The sequence below is a fragment of the Lineus longissimus genome, chromosome 14 (genome assembly GCF_910592395.1).
Source record: "Lineus longissimus chromosome 14, tnLinLong1.2, whole genome shotgun sequence".
In the NCBI taxonomy this organism is placed as follows: Eukaryota; Metazoa; Nemertea; class Pilidiophora; order Heteronemertea; family Lineidae; genus Lineus; species Lineus longissimus.
This window is the reverse complement of record NC_088321.1, coordinates 16,462,631-16,479,117: the sequence shown is the minus strand read 5'-3', so window position 1 is coordinate 16,479,117 and position 16,487 is coordinate 16,462,631. Positions and strand designations below refer to the sequence as shown.

Here is a 16,487-nt window from a genome sequence, read left to right as displayed (position 1 = left end):
GCAGTCTCGCTTTATTTCGTGATATCGCGTTGTTTTATAATCGGGCGTTTTCAACGAATACGTATTGACGCCTTCTCAATAGATGCTTGCTTCAGGATGTCATAGTGGCTGGACACCCTTGTCTGCCAGCACAAAGACTGTCGACTTGTACACTATTTGACCTCCATCTCCTTTGCGACGACTTACGCTGATCGACGATCGAATAATCAAACCACACATTCATTCGAGGGGAAGCACCAGTCGCGTGGTGATAGTGAAAGCGACACCGTCTTCTCCAAGCATATATAAGCTGTGAACTTAGATTCTTTGCAGTCACTATTTCACAGGGCGTTACGAGACTAATTTCAATTACCATGCGTGCTAAGGATAATGAACATTTATAAGCAACAGTGAAAATACTGCCTTGTAGCTCACTGTCTCATCATAGGCGTTTCCATAAGGGAATACATGTGAGGAAGGGATGTAAACTCCTTGATATAACAGTGAACTTTACCTTTAGTTCTACTTCCGCACAAGGCCTTCCCATCATGGATATCCATTTCAATCGTGGGATGATGGACAGCACGTGGTAGTGGCGGAACTCGGGGGTGCCATGTCGGCCGGACAGCGGAATAATACGGGATGGTGTGAGCTGTTGGACAGAGGCGAGTACCAGAGAAGGTAGGGGCAATTTCATCATTATTTTGACAAGTATATTTCATCGCAAAATATTTATCAACCAATCAATCAATCAATATAGGTAATTATAAAGCGCTACAATTACTCAGCAAGTGGGTATTCTGGAGGACTTTCTTTCCCGAAGGCAGCAGCCTTGGCAAATAGGTGGGCCTAAACAAGGAAGGACTTAAAGTCTGGAGGGATTCAGTGTTACGGAGCCTTGGCGGCACCTGGTTCCACACGTTTGTATCAGCTGCCGCAGAGGAACGACCACCAAAGGCTTTGGTACTTGTCATAGCTTCTCTTTCGATTTCATACAGTCACTGTCACTATGTCTCTTATTGCCAAAACCAAAGCAACAATTGGTACAATGTACAATATATACGGGATCCTTGTAAGATATTTCGCTACTCAACTGAGATATTTCGCTTCTTAACTGAGAATATGACAAGCATCCTTTGCACGGAACCTAATAAAGTCCTAACTGAGAATGTTAATATAAGAAGCTACCAGGGAACGTAATCACCAGTGAGAGGCTCTTGCCGACTTCTTAAACGGTTTCCCTAACTTTTTCCTGATTTATCCGACAAAAGTCCGACTTTTCCCTGAAAGGTCGGTTTTCTAGAAAACCTGTGGAAAACACTAGGGCTTCCGAATATAGGGCATTAAGGATCAAAGGCCTATGTTGAATTTTAAATGGGGTTGATGAGTTAATTGACCTAATTGAGTGAGTTAATTAGCTTCACACTTTGGGTGACCCTGGGTGATTGGTTCACACCTCATTAACCCCATTCAACATAGGCCTTTGATCTTTATTGCCCTTCGCCCTGGTATTTTTCACAGGTTAAAAAAATCCGACCTTTCAGGGACTTTAGAGGAAGATGTCGGAAAAAGTCTCTTACTTGTTTATTGTACGTGTTTTGGCAATCAAAGACAGGAGCCAAAACTGAGAAAGCATCCATTATCATTCATCCTTTCACTCTTGCGTGCAGGAATGAGGGCAAATACTGTGGTTTTCGAGCAAATGAATTGTTGTCTCCGTGTTCCCGTCGCTGGTCTTGGGTGTGGCCAATCCAGGTGAGGCACGGTCGCGATCTACAGTAACACTAATAACAATCGGGCATGCGCTGTCACTGATACAGAGGATTATACTATTATAATGGCATACAGATGACATGGGATATTATTGGATTTAGTTATGAGGTAGGAAGAACTGCGCATTAAATCCAGTCAACAGATTGAACGTCATTTAGGTCTTTCTGCTGCATTTAGAATGACATTATTTTGTCCAGGACACAAAAAATGTAAGAAAGTCTGTTATCGTGCCAACATCTTCTCGATACAAACACAACTACGAGTCGAAATGTATCATTCATAAACCGGGTAGTTCGCGACTGCTTTTATCAGTTCAGCGATTTGAGAACGCGAACATTTTAGAGTTGGAGTTTGAAGGTTTATAGGAGATTAAAGACCTCTGTGACTTAGGACCATGCAGACTTTCTAAGTGCGCCTAGCTTTAGTGTTATTGTACCAGAGCAAATATGGATGTCAAGATATCAAGTGCCAGTTATGGCATAAACCAAATTTAGCTTCATTTGAGCCTTAAAGACTAGACGGGGTGATGTGGAGGGGTTGTTTCTTTACCTGCTCACCCCGCCTTCATGTTTCCTGCAAGACCTGCAGCAAATGGTTAACATATCTCAGGCTGTGATGGTAATGAATTAGGCACGAACGCCATGATGATGCGGATGATTACCTTGGAACTGAACGGCGCTGTTACTTTGTCATTTGAGAGATTATTATATAGATACTATGTATTACTTGAGATGATTCCTGCCTGTTACCATAACCCTAATGTGAATCTTCAAGTTGCACGCAGACATGGGGTCCTGATGATATTAAGCTAATGACCAGCCTCGTGTAAACGGTAACGTGGCCTCAGGCCTTAGAGCAAAACCAGAGTTTGTCTGGAAGTCAGCGTCTGTCTGGAAGTCAGCGTATCAAATCAAATGAGCTCTTCGAATTCTTATATAAGACCCTGGTTTTGTTGGCGGGGTTTCGTAACGTTTCACAGCAGGTATATAATGGTATTGTGAGAACTGGTCAGCAAAAAGCAGTGTGAACTCGACTTTATCAGGTTTCAAATGGACTAAATGTCACATTAATCTCAAACAATACAGTGACGGTCTTTAGTCCACATCATCTCAAATAACCCTTCCTCGATTAGAATATGTTAGGCTTTCTGTCTTAATGTCTACAAAGTTTGAAAATGGTTTCTTCGCCCTCTTAGCAACACCGCGAGATTAGCGCTAATGACACCAGTACAAATTCTCGCCATACACCCTTGGACATCAAATCATCCATTCCTTGTAATGCATGGGTGATAATGAGAGTGGTCAGAAAGGACTATTAGCATTCTGGTGTAAATGGACGATTAACCTATGTCTCTTCTCCGGCCACATGTATAATGAAATGCGGAGAGATAATTCTTCCTTCGCAAATGAATACAGTCACGCAGGCTTACTAGGCTTACTGTGATAAACATAAATAAGTTACCATTTTTGCCATTAGTAACCTTTCCATAATTCCCATTCTCAAAGACCATGCAGTTGTGCTGTCAGGTAAGATCAATGGGAATATCAGCAGCAGCTCGACCTCCGCTCTCTTCGGTGCCTCATCTCATGGTGAGACTGACTCTCTCATTCGGTAACCTTCGCGTGGTCGGGACAACTACTCGATTGTACCGAAACCGACCAAAGATTCTGGTTGAAGGAAGGTTGCTGATGTTGCTGGCGAATGGGTTTGTGTCAGATCGAGTGGTCGATTGGCTGAAACGCACCACGTGGTGTAAAGGTTTTCCGTGGTTTGTTCCTAACTAATCACTAAATAGCCAATATCAACGAACATAAAGTATACCAAATGTTGCAACGGTGCGTGTCATAATATTTCAAATGTGTGCACTTTGATATGCAGTTTAACGGCGTACGTTTTCTGCTCAACGTTAGCGAACTTCCCCGCAAAACTCAAATCATATGATATTTTATGAAGAGCACCGCGTAACTTGATTTCTGCACCTTAAGCCTTCTTCATCTTAGTATCTTATCTTTCTTGAGGCGGAAATCACAATTTATCATCACAGATTCACTCCTCGTTGAGTTGGCCATAGTTACACGTACATTTACATGGCAACACGTACATTTGATGCATTCATGATTGCGCTCAACATTTGCTGGATTTGAGAGACGGCAGCAGAAGATGATTGTAAGGTCCCTGGATATTTTAATAGGATAAAAAGATCCAGTAGTATTTTCCCAGGTCATCTCATCTCGCTTAGGAAGTTACGCGCGAGCTAGGATACCAACTTACGTCTCTGTTGAGTACTAGCTATCAGCTACGGCGTCTGTTAGTATTAGCACCTGAGATGGATCGTGAGTTACGTTAGAGTCACTCTGAGTGTGTTTGCCTCACACCTCAGTAACCCCATTCAACGTAGGCCTTTCATCTTTATTGCCCTATTTTGGAGAGCCCTGGTATTTTTCACAGATTTTCTAGAAATCCGACCCTTCAGGGATAAGTCGGACTTTTGTCGGATAAATCAGGAAAAGTTAGAGAAACCGTTAAGAAGTCGGAAAAGCCCCCTGCTGGTGGTAAACTTTCTTCATCTTCCTCACGTCTTTTAGATTGAACCAACTTGCAACGATGGCCATTCATTCGCGATATTCCCCAAGCTGCCTCCAGAGCAAATTAACTAATCAGTCTAAATTAACATTTCGTTTAGCGCATTTACACCACAAAAGCCACTTCTAATTTTGCCATTGATTAGTTCTCAACCCTAAATGTCTCAGGGTGTTGCACACTGTACGTTTCAAACGCTTCGAATACAAGGTGTTTCAAAAATGATTGGGAACTTTTGGCTTCTAGGTATCATGAGTTCAAGCGATTATAACTCCACAATTCTGCTGTAATTAATTAATATTGCCAACAAATGCCGAAAATAACTTTAATCAGGTCATAAATACAGAAAGACAAATGAGGAAGTGACTGAGAACTTCGAGAGTGCAAGAGTTATCGGGGGCCATGCTCCTTTTAGTACCAAAGAAGATAGATAGAACTTTTTTCTTAAACTTTCGTATTCCAAGTGCAATATCTTCAGACAAAGGTTTTTAATTCAGTTGAACTGCTAATGAAGATTGGGTTCGGGCTTAACGTGCTAATTCGCTTCAAGAATTGATGAGTTACGGAGAAAGCGAGGTCGCTGTTGTGTGAAGTCAATAAATTAAGTAAGGTAATAGAGCCAAAGTTGGAGATTGGGAATATTGTATAAAAGGCCCATGATGATAAGTTGTTTAAGGGTGTCACTATAGATCCTTCCCGCCAGGATTGTGGCTTGGATATCTCGCCAACGGGGATGCACGTGGTGGAAGCATTGTTGAATCTTTCACACACAAAAACTGAGATTCAAAAAGACGATTTAAACGTTAAAATCAGCTACAACACTCTTTATTAACTCGTCCCTGCGTTGTATCCTTAAAGTAATAGTAGAACTTTCTTGTGCTTGTTGTTGCAAACAAGCGGCTGTATCCTGTTTGACCTGTAATCATATCTAGGATCATCATCGGTCAGTTTTTCTCCTGGGAACCCACACGAAACTTGTATAAGGCGTGGCTCTTTAATTTAAAGAATTACCCTGCATTCACACTATCCATTTCTGCGTCTGTGTTTATTTGATATCAACACCTTATCAGGCTGATCAAGTTATAAGGTTAAATACGGTTAATAACGCTCAATTTGGTGCCGTTTTTAAGTTGATATCAAAACCAAGCGCTGACGCTGATATCAATCCTTGTCTGATGTTTGTTTATCGTGTGGAGATGAAATGGGGAACATTGTTAATAGCGAATTTCGGCAGATCAAAAACTCGTTTCTGAAGAATTTGGGCAAGAAACCAATGCGAGAAGGCCAGCTCCAGAGAATCCGGGTTTTAAAAAGATTGTTTAGTTCCTTGATGATTATGAAACATTAGCTAAATAATACTAGTATGCAGAAAATGTTGGCAAATATGCTTCCGACCTCGCCGACTGGAACCATCATTAGAAAACAGTATAAAAACATGTCATAATATCAGAAATAAAACACACCTTTACTACGACATTGTGTCATGTCGACATCAAAACACTGGCGTGGCTATACATCACTCTAAGAAACATGCAAAACTTTCGATTCTCCTAATGAAAAAACCACTTTACGCCAACTCAGATGGCGACTTCTTCGACTCTTAACAAGCGCCATCTTCGTGGCATGTTTTCCCTGCGGGTGGCAGAAACAAGAGCAGACACCGCCATATTGAAATTCAACATACAAAACTCCCCTCGGGCAAAACTTGAAGATTTCTGTTATGCAAAAGAGCAAGTTCGAAATCAGTGAAGATTCGGATGTGCAGAAGAAATGATTTGATTGTAATGTGTTTGGAGAAGTGTTGCGTCGAATTAGGTTGAGTGGTGATTGTAAAATCGATCATTTTGGTCGAGTCTGATGCAGATATTAGATAGAGTACGTCAATGATCGGCTCACACTCTGAGAAAAGAGTCACGGTCTTAGCAGGATTTTGGACCTGCGTTCCTCCTTTGGAAACTTGGAGAAAAAACATGTTTCGTTCTTAACCCTTTTTCCTTCTCCTTCTGCCCAATACGACTTGTCAACAAACTGCTAATTATATATATATATATTCATATGATTCGAAACGCTTGAAAAAGGATGGCATTAATTGTTACGATTAAGAGACTCTGTTGTCGCTAAGTGGACGCCGACTCTGTTAGATAAACGATGTCTCAGATAGCTGCACCAGTTGTAACAACTATTGGTATCTCAGCCATATCAGAGTCGGAATTAACTCGAAGCTATGATTTGCCACGTGATGCCCTGAGTTCGAGATTTTGATTCTCAAGGGTGGCCACGTCTCAGTCATAACACTACAACCCACGTGACAGTCATCTCCACCTAACAGCGTTCATAGTTTTGTCCGTACCCCTCTAAGACTTTGATAACAGTGGCGTCCACCTCAAACCCCGGACAATTTTCAAACACGACCTTGAGCGACCCTATGAGACATCCCTTCCTTCTGCTGAGATCCAGGGCCGCTAACCCTGGCAGCCTGGCCACTGACTCGATTCAACATATAAAGAAATCTTACAAAACACCATCTCCGCTGGGAAGCCTGATATTATTGTCTTGTAACCATAATTTGATAACTGGTAAATAACGGACGTCTTATTCCAATGTTGTTGTCAGAGTGCTGTGAAGCTGAATGGGTTCCGGTATGAATTCGCCACATTTCTCAAGCAGCAATTTAGGACTTCCTGACAGGTATTGACCAATCAGAAGAGAGCTATCATGCAGACAGCACGGCCATGATCAAATACGGGGATTTTGATTGATCAAAACCTGTCACCTGCAGACAGGAAGTCCTACACGATTTCTGCTTAAGGAAAGTGTCGACCTGAATATCCAAGACGCAGTAAGCAGCTTATTTGCACCAAAGAGATACTGCTTAACGCATCAGCTCTTCTCCTAACCATAAGCAGACTGTTTTTACTCAAATCAGTTTTTGGACATCAAACATATCTCATCTGAAGCCCCCCCCCCCCTTCCCGAACACTCTCCAATATCACCGCTTGTAGTCTACTGCCAGATCAGCCCTTGTCTTCAGTCCGTAATCAATCTACTCCAAGACGTCTCTTGACCTTGTCTACCTCTGCTCCCCTCAGGGTGTCAGGAGTCACGTCCTTCTCTCATGTCCAAACCCTCTCACCATTATGATATCCTGCCAACCACCACACCATGGATCTTGCTCGGTAATTAGTCTCCTCCAAGACACCTCTTCACCTCAAATGTTTACCTCAGGGAGCTACGAGTCTCTCATTATTTGATTTCAGACAAGCATAATTATTGACTCTGCTCCAATTGATGTGTTCTCCTTGCAGATCCTCGATTTCAGACATGCATATTGACTCTGCCCCAATTCGCGTGTTCTCCCTGCAGATCCTGGATTGGAGACCAGCATATTGACTCTGCTCCAATTGGTGTGTTCTCCCCGCAGATCCTCGATTTCAGACATGCATATTGACTCTGCCACAAATGGCGTGTTCTCCCTGCAGTTCCGGGATTTGAGACAAGCATATTGACTCTGTCCCAATTGGCATGTTCTCCCTGCAGATCCTAAATTTCAGACAAGCATATATATTGACTCTGCCCCAATTGGTGTGTTCTCCTTGCAGATCCTCGATTTCAGACATGCATATTGACTCTGCCCCAAATGGTGTGTTCTCCCTACAGATCCTGGATTTGAGACCAGTATATTGACTCTGCTCCAATTGGTGTGTTCTCCCGTTATAGATTCGATATGACGGAGAATTTCCATCATAGAATTCATTATGGAAATAACATGATCGTATGGGCCACTATAGATGATGCAATAACACAATCGGAACTGTAATAAAACCCTGGAACTGTAGTTTATCTTTTCACGAAACAGTACATTTATTTGTAACTTCCACATGGTGTAAGTAATATGATGATAGAATGTAGAATATGTCTCCCAGGGGCCACCGGAAGATAATTATATGTATATTACACCTGACCTAAGGGAAATCATTTTGGTATTTGCTTTGGGATGTCATTAAAACCTGAGGCATGGTTGTGAATGGGAAGCAAGCTCATAATCACGAATTCTACCCTTAACTGCAGGGCAGACCTTACCCTGATATCAAGATGCTAGTAGTATAGCTTCCCCTACGACCAATAAACTGGCGTGTCGTCATTTCAGAAAGGACCCGTGTCAGTTCTCAACTCATTCAGTTTTCAGAATCGTAGAGTACTCGTTACGTTGAATTTCATAGAGTACCGGTTTCTCTTGACATGAATTCAGTCTGCATCATTTCACTGAGCCACTATTGAAAGATATTGATCCACCACTGGCAAAGTCACGCATCATTCTTGTCACTTGACTTAGGAGAAATCATGTTGGTATTTGCATTGGGATGTTCCTTATCTCCCGGAGTATGGTCTTGAATCTGGAGCAAGTTCCACCCTGAACTGCGGGGCAGACAGGTCTGTCATATTAGGTGATAAGTAGTACAGCCGCACCTCTGGTTAAACTGGTAAAGCATCCGATCTCATCTGTGAGTTCGTAGCTCATCCAACACTAACTGCTGGCATCAGTCTAAGAGCTTGTTCTGAATACAAGTTCATAATCAAGCATTCTACTCTTAACTGTTGGCCGAACTTTTTCCAAATGGTCCAGCTGTCCCAGCTGTAATAAACTGGAGTGAGAGCTATTCAGTAGTATCAGCTTCGGGTCCTAATACGATAGTCTCTCGTTAAAGCGCTGTTCTTTTATATGTAAAACCATATTACATTCTGACGGCTTACTAGATTTTACACAAAAACGTGCAGAAAGCGAAAATAGTAGGGTTAAATCGAAGAGCTTGGGGTAAAATCAAAGTCAGTATTCTTTAAGAAATGCATGGCTAAAGTTTCTGATAAGGTTTTCTTTTTGTATGAACACCATTAAGCCCCTTTTGCCAGGCAGTTGGTTGCGTCCATCGACATGTCAGCACTACTTACTAGGTGTCGGAGACGCCTCACCCCATCTCGGATAGCGTGCTAATACTGAACTAATCTGTGACTTAATCCTCAACTCTCCCAAGAGTAGGCGGCTAAAGACCATTAGTGGCGGTAACCTAATCACTAAATCCTCCTCCCGGTAAGCAGGTCCAGGATAGCGTTCCAGATGCAGCTTTGGTCGGTATGGTCCCCGGGTAAGATTCTAAGCGGTAGTGTTGTGGGTTGCAACCACTAGCTAAAGCAGGAGGCTTTTTCCGACTTCTTTCTCTAAATTTGTCCTGATGTAATCGACAAGTTTGACATTATGCGACTTTTTCCTGAAAGGTCGGATTTCTAACCTGTGAAAAAAATCAGGGCTTCCCGAAATAGGGCAGTAAAGATCAAAGGCCTATGGTGAATGGGTTGATGAGGTGAGAACCTAATACTCAGTGTGACCCTATATGTGAGTACCAATCAGCTCACTCAATTAGCTCATTGAAAAAAAAGTTAAACTATTGGAAGAAATGTGATAACTATGTGTATCAGGGCTTCTCGAAATAGGGCAGTAAAGATCAAAGGCCTATGGTGAATGGGTTGATGAGGTGAGGACCTAACACTCAGAGTGACCCTATATGTGAGTACTAATCAGCTCACTCAATTAGGTCATTGAAAAAAGGTTAAACTATTGGAAGAAATGTGATAACTATGTGTATCATTTTCAGAATTCTTCTTCTCCAAGCAACTCCCCCATCTTTTTATATTATATCTGTCACATTCACAGCAGTACCATTTAAACCGATATCAGTGTCATTTTTATCACAAAGTTAATGCGCTTACATGGCGACAATATCCGGTATTATGATGGCTTATAATACGCAGCTAACAACTCGATAGTGCCTAATAGGCAATATAGTGCCTGACAGATGTTTATCGTGAAGTGATAGTGCGTTAGATGATTTATACATCATTTCTTGTCTGACTGTGATTTATGGAATGAAATGTCCAACAACGAAAACTTCTTATCTCGTTTCTGTGAAAGTATGGTTCCTCTTCAGGAAGAGCTTTTTCAATCCTGGGTTCAGTTTAATCAGGTTCCAGATGTGGTCTTTCATAAAAACAAAAAAAGTAACACTCAGACACATTTATATTGTAGACTATCTCTAAGTTTCAACATCCTCATCCCAGGGGAAATTTGGTGATGTATATTAGATACCTTGTCAGATAGATGCCTAATATAGTCATAGATGTCTGATTGGCATCAACCACTTGATGTCTAAACACAGGCAAATAGTTCCCTGCATGCATCATTGATGGTCCCATGGTAGATACGACCATGGGTTCCATCCATGGATCATTGATGGTCCCATGGTCGTATCTACCATGGGTACCATCCATGCATCATTGATGGTCCCATGGTAGATACGACCATGGGTTCCATCCATGGACCTATGATAGGCCCATGGTAGATACGACCATGGGTTCCATCCATGGACCTATGATGGGGATTCTCCATCATCCATGGATAGAAAGTTGATAATTAATCGTCATCATAGATCAATGATTTTTTTTTATTGTTATGATAAGATGAATAAAAATCTGGTGATCTATTAGACCATCTCTGTGTCTTTTTCAACATATTCCCTGCGAGACTTCAGTTCCTCTTTTACTCACACCAAATAACCCCTCGTAAAATGTCTTAATGGTAGAAGTAATCTCACTTACAAATCAATCACAGTCAGCCACAGACACTTTTCACGACAAGTAATTAGTAACCCAGGTCGTGCTTTATTTGCAATGTTCCTCTCAGCCTCACTAATTCTTAGTCATCGATATTGTCAGTCCTGGCCAAAGTGGACCTTTCTTCAGCGTAAGACGTTTAGATGCGATCAAATTTCCAATTTCATCGTTGTTCCGACTTCGTGATAGGACACAAGAACTGAATGGTGCAGGATTATGTTGTTTAGTGTTCACATTTCGGGTCACCCTGACTATTTGGTTCACAAGTCATTAACCCCATTCAACATAGACCTTGCATCTTTAATGCCCTATTTTGGGAAGCCCTGGTGTTTTTCACAGGTTTTCTAGAAATCCGACCTCTCGGGGAAAAGTCGGACAATGTCGGATTTTTGTGGGATAAATCAGGAAAATGTTTGAGAAACCGATAAGAAGTCGGAAAAGCCTCCTACTAGTTAGAACTCTATAACGATACATTAGTTTCGATATCATAGTAGTGAACAACCGGTCTTATATGTCTGTGATTTAGGAGTACATAGATAATGTTTGATTGCCAAACTCAAGAATTGAAATGTCGTGAGTTAGGCAGTTTCCCTTTTTCTCGAGAAAAGAGTTAGGCAATTATCCTAGCATGCAGGCTCACTGTATCATTTGTCATAATACATAATTCATCCATGCAACGTGAATTTAGGTCTTTTTAACTATTGTCACGGCCATGATTTTAAATATTGAACAAAATACGTGTCCAGGGATGATTATGTGGCCAAATGAGACCAAAAAATATGCTCGATGTCTGTAAATATTTCAGGAAGAATCAGTAATGGAATTATCAGTAACTGATGGTTCACCTTAATTCCTGCTTTACTGAGTGGAATAACTCTACACTTTCCGCATTAATCGATTCATGGTTTCTGCCTCTGTAGCTCTTGGCAGACTAATCTCTGTCCCTATCTTCAATAACTTTTGAAAATTCAATCTGTTCAATCGATTCGAGTTGACTGGAGATCGTCTTCAGTTTCACCATTGTCCACAATGGCGTCTTCAGGACTGATGTTGTTCTCGTCCGATCTCGCAACTTCCCAGCAGACTCCATGTCTCATTTTGGTTTTTTCTTCTGCTACAAGTTCAACCAGGCGACGATAAGAGAACTCAAAACAACCAAGGGCACGATTTTCACAATCAAAAGTCACATTCATCTCTATCTCTCCTCCCCAGGACGATCCGTAATCATCTCCTGTTGATTTTGTAAACAAACTCCTCGGCTACCAAAACATCCGTTTGTGCAAATCAACAATTCTGTAATAGCGTCATCGGCAGAAGCAATGAAGTCCTGAGTCGTATTTGAAGATCTTCCTATCATCTCGGTAAGGTTCCAAGAACCCGGGCCGTGCTCCATATCACCGGTGTCAGACTCTTGCGTAACTGCTGCATGAAGCAGATAAGACAAGTTACAAAAGCGAACATGGAATGACGACTTCTATTTAATGAAGCAACATACCACTGGCTGGTCTATCCAAGCAAAACCTCGCAACCGGTGGATCAACCATTTTTAGTTCCCATCACGTTCTTGTGAACTCTCTCTCCTACCACGTGACCGTACACTATTGCAGGGAGTTTTGATCATCACGAACCCGCTAGATCAACAAGCTATGCTACCGCGTGACGGCAATCTATGCTACCGCGTGACGGCAATCTATGCTACCGCGTGACGGCAATCTATGCTACCGCGTGACGGCAATCTATGCTACCGCGTGACGGCAATCTATGCTACCGCGTGACGGCAATCTATGCTACCGCGTGACGGCAATCTATGCACATCACTCTGAGAAACATTTGAAAAAGCTGAAAGCAATGACTTGTCCAGCGTCTGTTCAATAAGTGATTCCCCTCTGGCGGTCATATTCAATCCACCATTATCAGTGTCATGCATCTGACATCGAACGCCTGCGGTAACGCGCTGACAATAAACATATGAAAGAACAAAGTTGCACATGGAAGACTGCCAATACACTCGGATAACATCTCTCGGGGCTTTAGTCGAACGAACATATTCTTCATTCCATCGATAGCGTTTGGAAACTCACAAAAGCTTTTGGGAAGCATCGATGTCTTCTGAATGTTCTTACGAATCAGAAACACACTTTTACCCCACAGCTGAACACCCTCCGTAGACGTGGTAGATGTTGAGATGCTCACGCAGTTGTGGCCAAAGGCAAGACCATCATCGTCCCGGCTCTGATGGTCTCAATGTCATCAACATAGAAATGATGATTGTATAGTGTCTCGGCCTTTGACATGGAAGAGAGAAGATAGACAATCGATTGCTACCGGCATCTGACAATACATACGTGGGTTTCTGTTGAGATGGATCCAGATTGGTTCACCTCACTGACCAGATGGTTAAAGAACAGAAAGCCTTTTAACCTTGATTGTCTGGATGCGATCAACAAAGTCATTTCAGCTCACCTTCTTTTGCATTGTCTGCAACGAGGACTTCAAACGATCTATTGATTCCCATCTATCGGCTGTCCTAGGGAAACGTCTCACTGACCAGATGGTTAAAGAACAGAAAGCCTTTTAACCTTGATTGTCTGCATGCGATCAACAAAGTCATTTCAGCTCACCTTCTCTTGCATTGTCTACAACGAGGACCTCAGGCGATCTATTATATTGAGATCCATTCAGTAGCTGCCCCCTGAGAGGGAACATCACATCGACCAGATATTGGCCGAAGACAAAGCTTCTAACATTGATTGCTTGAAAGTTATCAACAAAGTAATAATGGTTGTATATTGCCTCGGAATATGACATGAAATGGAGTAGATGATCGCATGGATAGCTATAAAGATGGAAGCCCAACCTGTGGTACCAAATCTTCGAAATTGAAAATGCCTATTATCTTTATGACTTTTGTCCATCTTCTCGCAGAGACCAAACGATCACATCTTCCCCGAGGCCCTATAGATATTCAATGGCCCGCTGCATGCAATAGTCTTGCTGACGTATCCAACCATTAGCAGGGTCATATCATGAGGCATCATCTAAGCGCTGGTCAACGTGGTACAGCTTTAGTGAGCGTGAATGATATGTCGCTGGCCGGAGCCCTGGCTTGCCATCCCTGAGGCTCTATAGACATTCAATGGCCGGCCGTATGATACAGTCATGCCGACAGATCTCACCATTAACAGGCTATCTCTCTGCAAGTAATTAGATCTTTGAAATAGGCACAGAAACATGGGAAATATCACTCAGAACTGAATTATTTACTGAATCTTTGAGTCGGAGGGTTGTGTGAATGTGCTCGTCCGGATTATTTAGTACCTCATCTAAGTGTTGGTCATTTGGCTAAAGTGTCTATGTTTTAGGTATAAAGTATTCATTCCGCTTCTAAAGCCCGAAAAGCCATGACAACAACATAATTCATTTTTACAAGTTTTGAGAAAAAGGTTAAAAAAAGTAATTCTGTGTTAGGCAATTTCATAAGATTGTATTCCTCAACAGGCTACTAGTCCATGGATATCGTAACACTATGAATGTATTCCTGTCTTTGGCCCAAGCAAAGCCATTGGCATTGCCTTGCTAAATATGAATCTCTAAGTCATAGCGTCACAGGATCTATGATAGAATTCACATCATAGAATCTATCATGAACCATCACAGAATATTATACGATGGCCTATCATAAAAGTTATGACAGGATCCGTATGTACAACGTGGTTTGTGGTCACAGAATCAACCTTGGACCCATCAATGATTCTATGAAGGAAAGCCGGCGTACATTCCTACTCAAACCTCGTCAGTAACTGGCCGAAAAAACCAATGACAGGCCCACCTTGATTTATCCCGAGAATCTATGCGATGTCCCCTTGGGCGTGATGAATAGATATCAGTTGTAATTACCCGGTTTATGTGAAAATACCAACGGGAGAACAGCATCTCCCGAGTGATAATGTCAGAGAGAATGTTAATATAACAGTTAGCGGAGGAGTATCTGTTGGGATAAGCTATATTTGATGTTGTTCCCCGCTTACAGACACCATTGAGCTGATTTAGAGGGAAGACCTGGTGATGTCTTCAAGGGATCACATAGATGGCTATTGACACTCAAGATAATGTCTTACAAGATGTAATTTACAACTATGAACATCGAATAAATGTTGGAGCAGAAAACTTCGAAGCCTGAAACACATGCAAAGGTCCATTGACCCCGGCCATTGACCAAAGTGTTTAGTCAGAAAGGGTGACTTATGATGTATTGGTAAGGTACGATGATCACAGCTGAAGATGATCCACTGAGCGTAAGCTTAGCTTATTGACACTTTAAGACCAAAGACATATCTTTATAAAATCTATAGCTTGTTAAGTAAATGAAGTTCTGTAAAGTCACCACAGGAGATCATCCTTTGACTACACACTTCATAGCTTAAGTTGATCCACTAAGAACAGGCCTAGCTTATTGACCCCTTTAATACCAAAGTCATATGTAAGTACATAGTAAATATATAGAGTAAACGAAGATCTATAAAATAAGCGCAGGTGATAATCTTTATGTAAGTGAGGCTAGAGGGATGATGGATTGGGAATGTACGGATCACTGCTGAAAGCGAACACAGCAATATTCGCAGCGTTTTGTGAGACAACTCACAGAAAACGATAGGCCACAACAATAGCACAAGTCATCGATTTACAATTGGGGACGGCCACAAAAGCAGATAAAACGTCACCAATGTGATCACCACTTTAATGGGATTTCCATGTCGTCTTCTTCCGTTTGATGGTCGTGACAGGGGCTTTAATTGCCCGGGACAGCCAACCATCTTGGTGTCACTCAGAATACTTAAAATCTTGATCATCTGCCAATCGTCCGGTTGTGCAGATTTTCAAGTCGATCTATCCAGCCTGGACATTCTTATTCTAACCTGAGGAACATCTCTTCTTTTTCTACGACTTGCCTTCGTATTGTAACGTTAGTGTGTGTTTCTTGAGTGTTTTGTCGGCGCCAATGTTGGCCATGTGGTGCAGTCAACTAAAGAAAGCATTCATGGAACATTTCTTCCTTGATCTTTGAACATAGACCACCTAACGAAGGTCAGTAAGGGTTTTAAACATTGTAACGCCCCTGAAGGGTTAATGTAGACGAAAGAGGAAAACAAAAGGTAAGAAACTTCAGAATTTTCATCACTTAACAAGTTCGCTCTTGTACATGAATGCACAAAACAATGAAAGGAGCCAAACATATAAAAAGGAAGTTTCAGGGCTTTGAGTTTCATAGGGAAATCTGTCGATTCCTCGGAGAGAGTTGAAACCCCTTGCCGACCTTGCTTGATTCAGTGACCTGTGCCTTGAGGCTACTCTACCTTGCATCCCTTTAGACCTGGCGATACATTCTGATAAACGCATCCGTCCTACTCGTAGCTGCAAGTTAAGGATAACAGCTTATACTTTCGGCCATTTTTGGAATGCTGTAAGCGTTCGTTGTGAGAGTTACGAGGCCG

General features: G+C 41.9%; 1 protein-coding gene across 4 annotated transcripts in view; it reads left to right on the top strand.

Moving 5' to 3' along the window:
• Positions 1 to 245: 245 nt before the first annotated feature.
• The window catches only part of LOC135498727 (aminopeptidase N-like), a 43,557-nt gene continuing 27,315 nt past the window's right edge, over positions 246 to 16,487 (top strand). For 2 of the 4 annotated variants that reach the window (XM_064789111.1, XM_064789112.1), the window contains exon 1: positions 246 to 660. In XM_064789111.1, coding sequence (XP_064645181.1) covers positions 593 to 660 — 68 coding nt within the window. In that variant the 5' untranslated portion in view covers positions 246 to 592. Of the gene's footprint in view, positions 661 to 15,689; positions 16,149 to 16,487 lie in introns of those variants that run through there. The other 2 variants (XM_064789114.1, XM_064789113.1) reach the window with 2 other exon arrangements.